Source organism: Trachypithecus francoisi, unplaced genomic scaffold (genome assembly GCF_009764315.1).
Source record: "Trachypithecus francoisi isolate TF-2019V2 unplaced genomic scaffold, Tfra_2.0 Lachesis_group7, whole genome shotgun sequence".
In the NCBI taxonomy this organism is placed as follows: Eukaryota; Metazoa; Chordata; class Mammalia; order Primates; family Cercopithecidae; genus Trachypithecus; species Trachypithecus francoisi.
Window position 1 is genome coordinate 10,293,734 of NW_022681472.1, and position 18,121 is coordinate 10,311,854.

Here is an 18,121-nt window from a genome sequence, read left to right on the forward strand (position 1 = left end):
GAATTGAAGAAAGCAAGTTTAGGCAACTTTAGAGAGCTTTGTTGTAAAAGGTTTCAGGGCAATGCAGTGGTGACTAGAAAGGGAACTAGAATCAAAAGTTTTGTTTTGCTTTGTTTTTTAACTAGTGGATACATAGGAGTGTGTTTGTACACTGATGGGGATAATCCAGCAGAGTGGGAACACTGATAATTGAGGCAATGAGTGTGGAATTAAACTCTTGAGCAGCGAGGGGGTGGGGGCTGGTGAACAGCAAGGGAGTTGGCCTTGTAGAGCAGGAGGCTGAGTGGGTGGTACACATGCTGGCAGGTGGGAGGAGAAGGTGCTGAGTGCTTGTGTGGGTTCTGCTCTGGTCACTTCATCTTTCTCAGTGAAATAGGAAGCAGAGTCATCAGTGGAGAGTAAGAATGGGGAAGGAGGTGTTTAAAGCTTGAGAAAGGAAAATATAAAAAGACATAATTTAAAAGAGCAGGAATGCAAATGGACTGGGAAGATGAGGTGTGACTGTGGAGCAGCCTTTTGGTCCCCTTAAGGGTAAAGGTCCAGGATAGAAAGAAGCAGAGTGCAGGGCTACGCCCCTTCTCCAGCTTCAACCAGTTACACAGGATCAGACCTGATGTAGGTGAAGAACAGAGTTTAACCAGGGCTGGTGTTTTGTCGAGTAAGAGGGACAAGAGATGAGGAAGTGTGTGAGAGGTGCCTATCATGATTGAGCATGGAATTTACACAGTGTAAGAAGAAAGGGGGGAAGGAAGGGGTTAATGGACATGAAAATGAGGTAGAAAACAGGTCCAGGGGTACAGGAGAGAGTGAGCTCACCAGTTAGGAGGGGTTAATCAGAATGCAAGGTATGTAAAGTGGAGATTATGAAGCTGTTGAGTAATGCTAAGGCTTAGGTTATACCAGCTGTCCCCAATCCTTTTGGAACTAGCGACCGGTTTCGTGGAAGACAATTTTTCCTTTGGGGTTGTGGGGGGAGCGTTTTGGGATGAAACTCTTCCACTTCAGATCATCAGGCATTTGTTAGATTCTCATGAGAAGGACCCAACCTAGATCCCTTCTATGCGCAGTTCACAATAGGGGTTGTACTCCCATAAGAATCTAATGCCTCCGTGGATCGGGAGGCAGAGCTCAGGTGGTAATGTTCACCCTGTCTGCCGCAGCTCACCTCCTGCTGTGTGGCCCAGTTCCTAACAGATCACTGGCCCATACCAGTTTATGGCCCAGGAACTGGGGACCCCTGGGTTATATAACGAGAATAAATCTGGATTGGATGGAAGACAAAATCACTGATAGAGAGATCACATTTCTCATAGGCCAGGAATCTGTATGAAACAACAACTGATTGTGATGCAGGTAGTCCAAGGACTGTGTTTTGAGGAACTCTAGTTTTAAGTAGAGTTGGCAAGCTAAACACAAAAATTTAGAAGCCAGAAGACATGAGGGGGTTGGAAGAAACAGGAAAGATATTAACAGAATGTTGTGTGTGGAGTGTGCTGGACACAGCGTCAAACAGTTCACATACCTCCTTGTTATTAGTATTAGTATTTGTTTCTGGCAACAAGACCGAATTCTAGAGATCATTATTGTCTCTATTTTACAAATGATGAGCATGAAGGACAGGGAAGTTAAATAACATGTACAACGATAAGTCCAAACTCTGAGCTCGCAACCATTATGTCCACCTGCCTTGACAGGTGCAATGATTATGATAGAGCAGATAATATTAAAATCTATATCCTAAAATGTGATTACTAGACTTATGAGATTAGAGACTCTTGAGAACAGTATTGTATATAAAGTTCCATAATATACATGATCTCATCTAATCCTCATATTAATCCTGTGTATTAATTTGCTAGGATCATGGGGCCAGTAATTAGCAAAGCCTGGATGTGAAGCTCATCCTCTGACCTCCTGCTTGTAAACTCCTACCACTAACTACACGTCACCATTACTTTCCAGATATAGTTCAGATAGCAACCTTAAAGAGACTTTTGAATAAATGTATTAATAAAGAAACTGTTACTAGTTATTTCTTTTTAGAACCTAACATAAAAAGTTTCATAATTCCTATGTTTCCATGGGAACATTCGTTAGCACAGAATGCAGCATTCTTCCTGTCATGGAATGTTCTTTCTATAAATTCATGCATTCACTCAACTAATATGTAAGAAGCAAATAGTCTGCACCGTGCTGTGCTAGGTGCAGAGGATACAGTCGAATAAGAAACATTCTGCTTTAGGGGAACTTTAGTCAGTCCCAGGTCTTCAGCACCTCAGATACTCTGCAGGGCCTTTTCATGCCTGGTGCAATTTAAGACACTGCGTTTGACCCAGAATACCCTCCATCCCTTAGGACCCAGTTACCTAAGAGATCATTCTTCTCTCTAACGGTTTGGCACAGAGTAAAATCAGCGGTAGCACCCTGGAGTTGGAATCTTAGATTTGGACTCCAGAGAAACAGAATCAGGGTGTTTTCCAAAAAAAGGATTCTTCTACTCCAAGAAGACCCAATTTTAAAGCTGGATTTAAAAATATACCCTCTTGCCTGGCATACTAAGCATCTTAGTGGTACTGTGTTGCCCCTCAGCCATCACTTGGCTATGCCTTTTGCTAGAAATACCGGATTTGTACATGCCATGTAATCGTGTAGAGACTCTATGACTCAACACCCTCCTGCCAAAATGTCAGGCCAAAGCCAAACAAGGGAGGGTCCTGGGCACCAGTCTGTGAGAACAAAAGGCAATGAATGCAGAGCGTGGGGCAAATTCCACTTTATCCAGGTTGGTGATGACACAGCCCGTGATATGTAGCACACAATGCGCGAGGTGGCTCTTTCCACGTGCAGAGAAATCCGTGCATTTCTATTTCATAATGTTACTCATTAAGAATGGCACTATGTACTAGTTGGAACTCACCTGGAGCCTACCATCGAGAAGCGGGGGTGATTGGGGGTGTTATGGTTTGCCTCCTGATTTAGAAGATCCAACTGGTGCTCTTAGCGGCAGTGTAACTCGTGTTGCCTCACTTACCTCCGCTCTTAAAGTATGTGAGTCACAGTATAATTTAAGAATTACACTCTATTTCTTACATTTGCAAAAGTTAAGTGAGACAAATCAAAGCTTATGTTTTCTTATTAAAAAAATGAAGATTCTATATTTTATTGAGGTCTTAAAAATCTCTTAAAACCGCAACATATTTTATATTCTCCTTGAATCATTCCGACCACAGATTTAATTTTTCGAGTCATTTTTGGAGTTGTGGGACCACGGAGCTAGTTTGCAATCCCTATAGCTTTAAGAGAAGGTATTTCTAGTTTTGGAGTAGGGAGTAAGGGAGGTGGCGCCTGCTCCGGGCTCCGCCACTCCCCGCCCTCGCGCCGGGGGTAGGGTGGCACTCGGTTTCCCGCGGCTACCGGCCGCGCCCCGCGGCCCGCGTCGCCGCCGGGAGTGCTGCGCTTCCCACCTGCCTCAGGACGCCTCGAGGGCCGGTGCGGTGGCCACTGGGCTGCCGCTCCTCCCGGCTCCGAGCTTCCCAGCCGCCGAGAGTTTGCGAGGGACCCCGGCGTCGGGCATGGGCCTGGGCCACGGAGGGCCGCAGTGCCTCCGCACCTGCCTGAGCTCGGGCAACCCCGCCCGCCGGAGAAGCCCGGAGCCCTCGGAATGCCGGCTGCCTCCCCCGAGGGCGCTGTTTCGGGGCTCCCCGCGGATGCGCCCGCCCTCAGCTGCTGGCGCGGCACCAGGCTCCGCACGCCTTTCTCTCCCCTGCTCTCCCTGGCAAGGCCGGACACGCCCACTGCCGCTGCTGGCCTCTGAGCCCGGGCGCCTGAGTTACACCCATTCTCCCCACTATTGTCGGCCAGAGCCGCGCTCCCAGCCCTTCTCCCGGTGCCGGCGGCTCCGAGCGGAATACAAAGAGGCCTGCGCCTCCCTGGCCCTTGCTACCGCCACACCCGTCCGTGCCCACTCTCCGCGGTCCTCCGCGAGGGCTGCACGCAGGACCCCCTCCTCTCAGCGCGCTCCTCCCCCTCCCCCAGTGTCGCTCAAATCCACCCAGCGTTCCGAAATCCCAGGAGTGGGGGCCTTCGACTGCCACCCTCAGGCCCCCTTGGCCGCTCCTCCCGGCCCTTGGGACTCGCCAGGGCAGTCCCCCCAACCCCTGCCCGCCGATCCTCTAGGTCCCGGCCCCTCCTCTGGGGCCCTCCTCCTCCCTCGCCCCTCCCGCGCCAGGGTGGGAGCGGCGGCAGCTGGAAGAGAAGGGATGAGGTCATCCTCTCCCTCGGAGTCAGCTGGTGGAGGAGAGGAAGCGGGAGGAGGGAGCGCGCGCGAGGGGAGGAGAGGAATGTGCAGGTTCGAGGAGCGCCGCGGCGGCCGCTGCTGCTCCTGCTGCTGGCGGCCGCGGCGGCTCGGGCGGCAGCCGCGAAGCCGGGACGGCGAGGAGCGCGGGCGGCGGGCAGGGGCGCGCGCGGGGCGCCGCGAGCAGCTTGGCTCCGCGCAGGCAGCCAGGCGGCGCTCCTGCCGGCCCCAGGCGCGCCGCTAGCCCGGCCCAGCGCCCAGCCCGGCGGGCGGCGGGCGGCGGCGGGCGGCGGGCGAGCCGGCGCAGGAGCAGGAGGAGGGGGAGCCGCGCCGCCTGGGAGGGAAGCCGGGGCGAGGCGAGGAGGTGGCGGGAGGAGGAGACAGCGGGGAAAGGTGTCAGATAAAGGAGGGCTCTCCTCCGGTGTGGAGGCATCATGGCCGCTAAATCAGACGGGAGGCTGAAAATGAAGAAGAGCAGCGACGTGGCGTTCACCCCGCTGCAGAACTCGGACCACTCGGGCTCGGTGCAGGGATTGGCTCCGGGCTTGCCGTCGGGGTCGGGAGCCGAGGACGAGGAGGCGGCAGGGGGCGGCTGCTGCCCGGACGGCCGCGGCTGCTCGCGCTGCTGCTGCTGCTGCGCCGGGAGCGGCAGCTCCGGGGGCTCGGGCGGCTCCGGCGGCGTCGCCGGCCCGGGCGGCGGCGGGGCGGGCTCGGCGGCGCTGTGCCTGCGCCTGGGCAGGGAGCAGCGGCGCTACTCACTGTGGGACTGCCTCTGGATCCTGGCCGCCGTGGCCGTGTACTTCGCGGACGTGGGTACGGACGTCTGGCTCGCCGTGGACTACTACCTGCGCGGCCAGCGCTGGTGGTTCGGGCTCACGCTCTTCTTCGTGGTGCTCGGCTCGCTGTCGGTGCAAGTGTTCAGCTTCCGCTGGTTTGTGCACGATTTCAGCACCGAGGACAGCGCCACAGCCGCTGCTGCCTCCAGCTGTCCGCAACCTGGAGCCGATTGCAAGACGGTGGTCGGCGGTGGGTCTGCAGCCGGAGAAGGCGAGGCTCGTCCTTCCACGCCGCAAAGGCAAGCATCCAACGCCAGCAAAAGCAACATCGCTGCGGCCAACAGCGGCAGCAACAGCAGCGGGGCTACCCGGGCCAGTGGCAAGCACAGGTCTGCGTCCTGCTCCTTCTGCATCTGGCTCCTGCAGTCACTCATCCACATCTTGCAGCTCGGGCAAATCTGGAGGTACTGTAATGGGTGGGGGAAGAGGGAGGCTTGCTGCTGCTACTACATCCCCACTGCTTTGCTTTTGCACGGAAATCTTTCAGGGTTGCTATGGTAGTAACCCTAGTCACACTCTTCCAGTTTTGGGGGTTTCTTTTGAACTGGGGCTTGCATTTTTAAAATTTGCAATCTCAGTCTAGGGTGGGAGGGAAGTGAGAAGCAAGGGAAGGACAGCAAAGTGGTTTCGATCACCTCATCCTTTCTGTCTTCCCACTCTGCCTCACTGGCTTCTCGCTCTTCGCATGCCACAACCCCCCCTCCCAATTTTTAGTGATATTGTTTCAGTGAGTAGGAGAGGATTCCTGTCACATGTTCTAAAATTCCTTTATTTTTATGTTGAATTTGAGGTGTGTGTTGCCATTTGGATGGTTTCTTTTGTTCCCTGGTGAAAAAAATTGCTAATTTTAGTGAAATGGGAGTTGCTGCTGCTCAAAAGTACCCACATATTAATGATCACTGCTGAAGAAGTGCTTTGCTCAAAGTAAAGATCCTAATAAGCAAAAGACTTGTCATATATATATATATATATATATATATCTCCGAGCATGAGTCAGTAAACTTTATGGGGCCCAGATTTACTTTTAGAGTGCCCTTTCTGATTATCTTGCAATATCTCCATATGTAATTTCTCATATAAATACGAGCCTTTGGAAAAGGGGTGGGGCACCATGTTAACTTTAGTTGTATTTGGCACCTTCATTGGCTACTTTGCTACTTATCATCTGATCTACCAAGTGTTTTTACACAGGGATCACTTCAGTTATAAACTGGAATACAAGGCTAAACTTGGGCAGAGGGAAACCACCACTTGAACAGTCACTGCATGGACTTAGGAGCAGAATGAAATAGTATGCTCAGGAATACATTCTTTTGACTTTTATATGTTACTAGCAGATTTCGAAGCAATATTTTACATCTGTAAAAATTACTTGTATGGAATCTATAGAATCAAATATCTCAGAGCTTTTTTCAGTTTTAAAATAACTTAGTAAATAGGTGGTATAAGTGAAATGAGGACAATTCCTAGAAAGTACATCAATATGGAACTGCACTCTGTGGTACTAGTGCTCTTTTTCAATTTTACTTGTGGCTGTTTTTGTGATAAAAGATATGAGTTGTTGACTATGCGGAAGTATCCCCTGTGGAAACAACTCGGAGGATTTGTGGAATAGAACCACAAATTTCTTTTTATTTATGACGAACAACCATGTTTTCACCTGAGAAGAGCAAGTGTGATAATTTCACAACATTTCCTGGGACCAGTGCTTTGTAAAGCTGACTGAACATTGCCATAGATGGTGACCTTTCAGATTGTGAAACTTTTTTTTTTAAGCAGATACTTTCTGGAAAAGTGATATTTGATATGCAGTCAGACAAATTGATGTTGGAAACCTTCATACATATTTTGGACTCAAAGTAACTTTTCGAAATGCTAGTTAAATATGATAGCTATATTTCCCATGGATGACTGTTGGGAAGACAAATAGCTTGATGCTCTTCAAGTATAATGAAGGACTTAAGTGCTTAATTTAATTATTGAAATTACTGAGTGGCTAGGATGCATCTGATTAGCATTTCTAATCTGATAATATGGTAAATTAAGCTTAATATTGCATTTGTTAACTTTTTCAAACTTTATCAAGATTTGGAAATCACTTAATTTTAAGCACCTTTCAAGTTTCTAGACTTATGTAAATAATGCAAATACTTTTCTATCCTATTAACTGAAAAACTGTAACTTTTTAACAGATTGATACTTTATGAAAAATCTGATATTAAATTCTGTGAACTGAGGAAATCCTTTTAATTATAGTTGTGTTTACTATACCTTCTAAACCAAACATCTCCCCAGTTGAAAAATGATGCTTAATTTTCTCTGGGAATAATATACAGAAAGTGAGAAAGAATTAGGAAAAGATATGAGCCTAAAAACAGATCAGAGAGACCATAGCCACTGGACCAACTTGTCATACAGAAAAGTTATTGCAAAGGTAGGGAGTGGGGGTGGAGAGAGCAGGGATAGAAGGGTAAGGTTTGAATGCAGAAAGAAAACCACAGGCTGTCAGACAAATGCATTAACTGACCCCAGCACTTGGAGAAACTGTGGTCACACATGGCTCCTTTTAGTTAAGCATTTCTATAGTATTTTCTTAGAGACTTTGAAGTTAATACTGATAATGTGTGATCGTCTAGGAGGAATATTATAGTTGGAAGTATTATCAGATATAATATTCTGGAAATATTTGTCAACATTTTCAGAATAATGTGTTTAGTAGATAAGTTTGAATTATCATCTAATCTAACTACTCTCAGATTCTGGTTAAGATATTTGGAGGATGCCAGAGTAATCTGGTGAAAGCATGATCTAAGACTAATCAGCATCATTTTCTATTTATGAAGTACACTTTTCAAAAAAAACAAAACTTTAGCCTAATGTAGGACATTGGAAAGGGATAAGAAAGCTTATGGAACTTGACACTCAGATGCACTCTAATATGTTTCTATTTCTCTGAGTGTTGAACATTCATATGGAACTTTGGGGGAGTAGGTGCATTTTTGATAATAAGCCGATGAAGTGCAACTCATCTCAGATTATTCTATTAGACTCACTATGATTCCTTAAATTAGAAGCATCCCTCTGCCTCTTCTAGCTTTTCTTTTCAATACATTATACACAAATATTGCAGAAACACCAGAGTACTGAGTGGTTCAAAGCACAGAGGTCATTATTCATGTTTTAACATGCTACTTTCTAGGATCAATAAAATAGATTTTAGCTAGGTTGGTAACTGCTTCTTGTGTTTCCATGAAATTCTAATTATTTTAGGGAAGGACCAGATTCTAAAAGCTTTCTGTAGATACAGTCTTTTGAAATAACATCAAAGCGTTTGCTTGTTTAGAAATAGCCATTGAAACATTGTGGATAAGATTTGCATGTATTTACACATGTGTCACAATGCAACTGCTAAAAGCAATGATACATATTCATTTTAATTAAAGTTTACTAATGGCAAATTAATGGCAGCTTTTAAAGTCGCAGGAGGTAATGCTGGGAAAGAGCTATTTGAAATAATAAAGTGAGTTTTTACCACCATGTGAAAAGAGCAATTATGACTTTAAAGAAACTGTGCCTGTGAATGAATGTGAAAGTACTTTCCTTTCTTATTTTTCTCATATGATTCCAGAAATTACCAAGAGTGTAGTTCAGTCAGTGGCAATCACAAATTCCCTAAGAGAACAGTTTTTAGTCCTCATTCTTTTGATCAATTGCATCTAAATGTCTTTTTCCTTCAGAAATTATGAAGTTTACTCTTAAAACTCTACCTGAATTTGTCCTGTGTATGTATGTACATAGTTAATTGTTTTCTAGAAAATATGCACTTTGTAAATAATGAGTCAGTGGATGGTAGAGTGGGGAGCGTTTTCACTATTCTTACTTTTTTGGGTTTTTGGGTTTTGTTTTTGAGTCTCCATCATGAGAGTCATCTGGGAAAAATGTGAGGAAAATACAGTTTTTTTCTGCTCTTGTCATGTTTGCTATTCCAGAAGACACTGATTGTGTCCCATGTTCAAATAAGTTGGGAAAATGATGGGTTAGACAAAGTTAAACAGATCTCTCTACAGCAGGACTTCTCAGAACCTTTTATAACCTAAGGTACAGTTGTCAGTAAGCTTTTACAGGCACATCTATTACATATTTTTATAATGATGCATGCAAAGCACTTTGATAAACATGCCATTCTTAAAACTGGCCAAACACACATATATACCATGGAATACTATGCAGCCATAAAAAAGGATGAGTTTGTATCCTTTGTAGGGACAAGGATGCAGCCGGAAACCATCATTCTCAGCAAACTATCACAAGAGCAGAAAACCAAACACCGCATGTTCTCACTCATAGGTGGGAACTGAACAATGAGATCACTTGGACTTGAGAAGGGGAACATCACACACCAGGGCCTATCATGGGGAGGGGGGAGGGGGAAGGGATTGCATTGGGAGTTATACCTGATGTAAATGACGAGTTGATGGGTGCTGATGAGTTGATGGGTGCAGCACACCAACATGGCACAAGTATACATATGTAACAAGCCTGCACGTTGTGCACATGTACCCTAGAACTTAAAGTATAATAATAATAATTTTTAAAAAACTGGCCAAACAAAAATAATAATTTTATTGGCACTTTAAAAATACACAAAATTTTTTTCTACTTTTTATATCATCTACATTTTAAAACAACCTAAAAGGAAATTATTAGTATCTGTATATGTGAGAAAACTGTCTCAGAGAGGTTAAGTAACTGGCTTAACCTCTTAATAGGGTCACCCAACTATTATGTAGTATAGTGAGGATTAAAAACGGGGCCCATTTTACCATACAGTCTATGCTTTTTCTGGCTCAATTGGCTACCTCCAAATGCCAACTTGGATAATAATGACAACAATGTATAAAAATAACAATTTACCTTCACTGCGGATGGCAAAGTGGGAAAGGGAGCTACAGTTTAGATGGATTAGGGGATCTTTCCACTGACACACCTGTAGTTAAACAGTAAAACAGAGACTTGAGCTCAGCCTTTGAACTCTCAGTTCATTGCCTTCCTTACTACACCATTAGGACACACTGAGGTTGTTTCATTAAATCCTAGCTAAGGAACATGATCTCGTAGTAGTTTTAATGATTTCATGGCATAATGTATGTAAATATGTGAAAAGTTATTTGCAAATGATAAAGAGGTTCTAGAGAAAAGGAATGGGTAGAAAAACTAGGGAGGATATAGGTTACACCCTTGACTATTGAAAAAGGTGGTTTCTGATTCTGAGTTAGTCCTGAATTCTGATATAGATTAGGCAAGATTGGTGCCATTTGCTGAGTTTATCAAATGGTTACTTTCTGCATATACGTGTTCCCTCTCTATACATATATATTAATCAGTCATTCAACATACACTGAGCACCTGCTATGTGCAAGGCACTGTGCTGGTTACTAACTATTCCAAGGTGAATAAAATATATATATTTCAAGGAATCTACTCTCTAATGGGGAAGACAGAAAAGTCAATAGACCATCTCAATAGAAGAAGATAAGCACTATGATAGAAACAAGAAACGCAAACCGCCTTGATGGTTCAGGTAAGACTCTCTGGAAGAGGGGATATCTGAGCAAAGGTTTGAGGGATGAGAAAAATCTGCTTTCTGAGTAAAGTGGGACATTGGCTTTAGAGCCCTGGATACAATGTGTAAAGGCAGAGAGGCAAGGCAGGTTAAGTGCATGCTCTACATATGGAGTGAGGAGGGAGAGTAGCTAGAGATGAAGACGAAGAACTAGTTGGGCTAGATAATGAAAGGAATTTAGATTGTATTTTGAAGGCATGAAGGAGTCATGAAGGATTATAGGGGGTGAGGATTGTTAACAAACGTGTTAAAACACTGTTTTATTCAAAGGAATGGCAGAAAGTTGAAAGTTTCAGAGGCTATGTCATTATTCATCTCTGACTCAGTTATGTCTCTATCATTCATGGAAATCCATTGGCTTCACAGTGGGGAGTTGGATGTCATTGGCACATATAAATAGACCCATCATGATGGGAGAGTCATTTTTCAGAAAAACAAGTAGGTTGAAAGTTTTAATTGTATTTATACTAAAGTAAATTATTGGCAAAACTTTCTTTGGTGTTACTATTTGAAGAGTTATTTTCTTAGGATACAGTAGTTTTTACTTTATTGAAAGTTAGGTCTTCTGATCCATAGAAATATATTCCTTGTGTTTATTAGTCACCTTTAACTGTCCAGAGAGCTTCTATGTTCTATTTCTTATTTGATCCTTTGAGTGATCTTGGAGGTACCACTTCTATTTTGCAGATGTGGAAATTGAGAGAGAGAATTTTAATTGTTTTCCTCTTTGGGTCGTATATTTCTGGAGAGGTTTTAAGCTAGAACTTAAGACTGATATGGGAGGGGTGAAAGCAACATGGAAAATGACTGATGGTACTGAGGATGATGAGGTAGAAGAAAAGCCCGAAAGCTTGAGAACTCCGTAGTAAGTACTGAACAGTTGTAACATGGAAGAGGCATTGGACTTTTGTGTAGGCCCCCTGGGACAAAATTGGTGGGACCTATAGGAAGAGATTTTGAATTGATGGAAGGAAGAATTTTTTTAGTAGTTGAAGCTATCCGCAGATCAACTGGGCTTCCTTAGAAGGAGTGAGTTTCCCATCACTGGAGTGTCTAAGCATAGTCTGGAAAATTAGGTAGAGATGTGGTAGAGAGACTAACTCTCATACAGAGGATTGTACTAGAAGATCATCTTCCAGCTCTGAGATTTTGTAATAATCTCCATCATAACATGCTGCTCCAAACATAGTAGACTAACTTTTGCTTTTTAGTGGATGAAAGAAGTAGAATGCATTTTTGTGCAACACTGCAATTGTGCCACTTTAATATCTATTCATTGGTTTATAGACTTAGTATCTTCTTCCCTGGAGCATCACAAATCCATATGCCACCCCTGAGTGCTGGCTTTGGCATCGAGATCTCTGAGTTAACTGACAGGTATAAATCCACAAACAATCAGACAGCTCCTTGTGCATTTACCTGGGTTTCTACATGAATTGGAATAATTTATGTATAAATCTCTGTGGTGGGTATATCTATGTGATATCTTTGCAATAACTAGTGCAAAGATAAATTTCTTCCATTCACTTGAACTATGAAGTGTTTACTTCACAAGGGTAAATATTTTTATACTTATTACTCCCCAACAGACTAACTTAACAGAACAGTTGAATGTGTAGCATCTATGTACACGTATACTATCAGTTTTGAACAATGTCCACAAATCCTTGGAGAAATAGCTTTGAAAGTCCCTGCTTAATCTCTTACAAAATGTTTCTTCATGATTGAGTATCCAAGCACGCAACTTGCTAGTAAATATGATTTATATGTTACAGTTCGAATGATGTAGTCCACCTATGAATTTAAGTAACACCAATTACTGTCTAACAAATAATGCACTGATTCTCCTTTACATGGACTTACTGGCTAATCTGATTAATACATTTCTTTGACTTATTTTAGAAATTTGTATGGAACACTTACTGGACCTATGGAAGCAAGACTAGAGATTAGAGTTGGATTTATTATTCTTATGCATTTTCACATAAAAGGTTCAGTATGATGCTGGTCATGAGTGAATGTTTTATCAGGTATGATCTTGTAATGTGTAATTGTTGTTGGAATTTAGGGAAAATTATATTTAGTAATGCTCCATAAGAAATTTTCTTTTAAATGTCATTGCATGATTCTGACCGCCATAACAAGTGACCTCATCCCAACAACATGATTGTGTCCTTGGTAAGTGACAGCATGGCTGATCAGGAAGAAAGACCATGGGCAAGTTCTCATGAAGTTAGTCTAGTGGTTGTGGAACTTAATGTAAAAGAATACATACTCAGTGAATATCTACGGATCTGTGAATAGAACCCAGGCACTATTCTTTCTTCTTGATGAAAGTGTAGCTAAACTTGCTACTTAGTAGCTTCTCTGAGATTCTAATGGTGCAGTGAATCAGAAAAGGTGCAATGTCTTCTGGGAGGGATAGGAAAAATCACCCCAGCTCTTTTTTTAGATTACTAGTGTTGGGAAAATAGGGGTAAATTTTGTGAAGTGCTAGTCACCCTCTGAGAAAAATGCAGCTAGAAGCCCAGCTTTGTATTCCTGTTTTTGCTGATAGAATAGTCAGCGTGGAGAAACTATCTGATAGATATTTTTCATTGAATTCTTACCTATACTTGACTGTCTGAGAATATACTTATATATGGAAGGAGTATTGGCATTTTTTATGCTTCAGTCTACTCAAAATGCTTGCAGCCTCCACTGTGACTACCACCACCACCACCATCATCACTGTAATTCTTATCATCATAAAACATCGATTCCACATCTAGTATATACATAGAACTGATACAGATTGCTAATTGTAGGAGAAACTAGAGAAGGATTAAAAGGAAAATGAATCAGTCCAGAAACCCCTGAGGTGGTCTGAGTGACACCGTTAGATCTTTTTTAACCCTAAAATAGACAGGGAGGGTCATAGTTAGAATGTCAGTGATAGAGCTTATTTAAAGAGGCATCTGTCCTTTTGGGAATTGGACTAAATGTGGGGTATCAGAAGAAATGATTTGGTCTCCAATAGCAGCAGATTCCAGGCAGGCTATCTGACTGCGCAGGGTCATGCGCCATTGTAGGTGTAGATGACACACACGGCCCAGCTCCTGGAGCCTCACAGACTAGGTCTTCTTTTGGTTTCCTCTTTCTGGGTCTTAATTTTCTCTCTGTATGATGTGATTGGTTAGAAATAATATCCTAGGTTCTTTCCAGGTCTAAAGTTCTGATTCTGCTCTTATTATACATTCTTTTTACTTGCATAGTACCTAGGGTATATGCACTAGAATATTTACAGGTGTTCTAAGGCCACTGTTGTAGGCTTTCTCTGCTTATGTAAGTCCAAGGGGATATAAAAGGGACTTTCCAGGGTTGATAATATTAGTGTCTAAACTCCCAGGAACTGGCATGATTCATACATAGAGAGTCTTAAATATATTCATATAATGCAATTAACCTTATGTTATTTCTAAATTTTAGCTATAATCAAATAAAACAATTTTCATTAAAAACACATATCTATGTATTCAAAATGATGTCAAAAGTCTTCCATGTCACTGATTCTAAGATATATACCATATAGACTGGAGAAGCCAAAATTGCCATCTGGATTTCATGTGGTAAGGTATGCACAGCTGGAGTGCTGTGGTTAAGAAATAAGAACAACGCTTCACAGGCTTGAAAGAACTATTCATTATTTCAATGAGAAAATGGTTGCCAGAGCTAGATTTGCTTTTAAATTAAAAGCTTGTCTTGGGTTACACTACCACTAATTTAATATGCTGAAAATTGGATTTAAACTCTATACAAAGATACAACATCCAGGCCTATCCTTGTTAAAAATAGGGATATGGTGCACTCTGCTAGAAGAACAGAGCATTGCATTAGCCCTCCCTGAGAATTCCCTGGGGATAGGAATTCCCTGGATTCTAGGTTCTTAGAAATCTGATGTGAAGCTGAACAATTTTTAACCCCATGCCAACATTTCAGATTTTAAAATTTTAAAAACCTTAAGCATCTGTTTTAAAATTATCTGAACAAAGTATGTCAAACTATTTTCTCATCTTTATGATTCATAAGTAGGCTGTTTGAATCAGTTCTACTTCTTTTGTTTAATTTATACACTTGCCATATTTCCCTGTTGGGGAATCCTTTTATACAAACAGAGCAGTGGGCATTGTGTGGGGTGAGTAACTATGAGTCAAACAGAGAGTCATGCACATATAGAAGTAGGATCTATAGTGAACACCACTTGAAAAAGACTTGAGATAACTGGTTTGACTTCCCCTAAAGTCCACTCTATTTAAGAAGGACAGAGTTGCCTTTCTGAATCACCAATCTGACAGATTTCATCCATGTGAAAGCAGCCTGACTTCCTTTTCTGCAGTACAGATAATAGTTATGAATAAAGATCTCAGTCTGGGGCTGAATTCTTTACTTTTCAGGGTTTTTTTTTTTTTTTGTAGCAGAGAGTCAATAATCAAAGCAAAGGTAGCAATTGTAGCAATAACAGCGACTAAATGATTCCCTATAACTTCTATCATTAGTTCATGGCATAGTCACTGTATCAGTGTGACAGTAATAATGAGGAAATGATCCCTTAGTGAGGCAAGGAAAGGATTTGTAAAGGCTTTTTTGTTTTGATAGACTTTCAGCTCATGAATTAACATCCTGTTTTGCAACAGTGAAATTAATAACAGTCCATTTTTAAAATGTAGGCTAATTGCAGAAGACTGTCTCAAACACTTTATAATACCTGAATTTGTTATTATAACACAAATTAAGAGGCATGTCTCCATAAAGTTTTATATTTCCAGGAAATCTACTACCCTTAAGAGTGGCAGTCACAAATATGTATCTTTGGGATTTTTTTCCTGATGGGGTGATGGCTAGGTTTGAAAACTTGAATTCTAGAGGGGGGTGGGTTTCCTTACCCCATCCTAAGGAAAGCACAGATATTAGTTGAGTTCTTACTTCTGAAAAGTCATAAAGAGTTACAATTATTTAAGGATATAATATCTACCTACTTTGAAATAAGGCTGGAATCAAATGAGAAAGAGGGAGGAAGCCTGAAGGTTTTATCTAACAAGCATGTCCAAATACTCTAGGAAATATCATTGTGTTGCATTCTCTAATCTGCTAATAGGAGTGTAGTGTGTTGTCCATAAGGCATGCATCTGTTAGCTAGTGGAAGAAAAATTTAGCCCTGAGAGAAATGAACAAAAGGAAATAATTGTATTCCACAATCAGAGAGCAGATTTTCAGTTCTTAGAAGGAGTAGGAAAATCGTACTGACCTCCATTTTGAGATACATCACAGCTAAGCTTAAAGCAGGGCTTCACCAGCCAGATCAAGCTCCTGTTAGATGAGTTTGTTCCAGGGGCAAAGAAAGAAAAGCTTGAGTCGTGATAATGGTCAGGTTTATGAGGTCAACTTGATATATATTTATTTGATTTTTATAGATTAACTGGGTGCAGGTACAGTTGTGTTACATGGATGCATTGTGTAGTGGTGAAGTCTGGGCTTTTAGTGTACCTGTTACCCAAATAGTGAACATTGTACCCAATAGATGGCATTTCATTCCTCATGCCCCTTCCACCCTCCTACCTGTCAGAGTCTCCAGTGTCTGTTATTCCACTCTATATGTCCGTGTGTACCCATTGTTTAGCTCTCACTTATAAGTGAGAACATGTGTTCTTTGAGTTTCTGTTTATGTCGTTTCACTTAGGATAATGACCTCCAGTTCCATCCAGTTGCTGCAAAAGTCATGATTTTACTCTTTTTAATGGCTGTATAGTATTCCATGTTCTATGTACTACATTTTCTTTATCCAGTCTGCTATTGATGGATATTTAGGTTGATTCTATACCTTTGCTATTGTGAATGGTGCTGCAGTGAACATACACACGCATTTGTTTTTATGATAGAACGATTTATATTCCTTTGGGTATATACCCAGAAATAGGATTGCTGGGTCAAGTGGTAATCCTATTTTTAGCTCTTTGAGGGATTGCCACACTGCTTTTCATAATGTTTGAACTAATTTAGACTCCTGCCAGCAGTGTATGAAAGCATTCCCTTTTCTCTGCAACCTCGCAGGCATCTGTTATTTTTTGACTTTTTAATAATAGCCATTCTAACTGGTGTAAGATGGTACTCATTGTGATTTTAATTTGCATTTCTCTGATGATTAGTGATGTTGAGCATTTTTTTCATATGTCTGTTGGCTGCTTATATATCTTCTTTTGAAAAATGTATCGAGAGCATCAGCGGGGTCAGCAGTTTGTGCGTGTTTGACTGAAAATTTTGTGTTATCAGAAGTGAACAGGAAGTCAGAGTCCAGAGGGTGAAGGCCAAAGCACATTATCACAGATGGGGCCAAAGCACATCATCCCAAACCTGGGAATCCAAACAAAGGCCAGAAATAAGCTTACTAATTGAAGAGGTGAGTGAGACTCTGAAATCAAGGACATCAAGATAGTAAACCATGCCCATGCTTCAAAATGTAAAACTGAGGAGAAATTTGTTGGATTTATATTCACAATAGACCTACTTCTGTTCCTACTGAGGGGAGGGCAGAGACCTGGGACTGCAGACAGGTTCTCACTCAGGCATGTCTACTGCCTGCAAGCTCATGAGCAACTTGTCTTTTAAAGCACCACCTGGTCACTATGATCAGTTGCTGAGAATAGAATGACTAAAATAAGCAACCAGTGATATCCCCTTTATTCATGGACTCCACAAACATCTGGTTAGGATTATAGTAAGGAAAATACATTAAAATAATATGCTTTCAAAAAGTCTACTCATTAGGAAAGGAGCCTCGTCATGGGCATCCCCCACAAATGTCTTTGTGACGATGTGCCAAGGACGGACCTGTGGCCTTGTTATTGAAGGTGGACTCTGCAAACCCAAACTGTCAGCATCTCTTGGGAGCTTCTCAGATGTACAGAATCTCAGGCCCACCCTAGCTCTGCCAAATCACCACCAGCATTGTAGCAAGGTGCCCAGGTGATTAGTATGCACATTAGAGTTTGAAAAGCATGGAGCAACTACTGCTGGGGAGGGAAATTTAAGCTCAAATGGTCAGGAAAGGCTAATCTGAGCTGGACATTAATGGGAAATATGGTTGCTCCAGGTATTTGTAACTGGCTTTCTCACCAAACACCTAGTATGAGCTGGGTTATATAGCAAGTGTAGTATAGCAAGTGTTGTTGCTTAGAAACTTAACAGCAATAGGTGCATACATACACACACAAATGAATCTCCTTATAGACAGTGCTTTAAGCAAAATGTGAAATGTTTTGATTGGCAAAAGAAGTGAAAGATTTAAATCTTTATTAAAAGTCCATCATTGGCTGGGTGCGGTGGCCCACGCCT

General features: G+C 42.4%; 1 protein-coding gene across 1 annotated transcript in view; it reads left to right on the plus strand.

Moving 5' to 3' along the window:
* The first annotated feature begins 4,531 nt into the window (after window positions 1–4,531).
* Window positions 4,532–18,121, plus strand: part of XKR4 (XK related 4) — a 433,210-nt gene continuing 419,620 nt past the window's right edge. Inside the window, exon 1 of the mRNA XM_033202505.1 lies at window positions 4,532–5,534. Within this exon, the coding sequence (XP_033058396.1) occupies window positions 4,729–5,534 (806 nt within the window). The 5' untranslated portion in view covers window positions 4,532–4,728. The remainder of the gene's footprint in view (window positions 5,535–18,121) is intronic.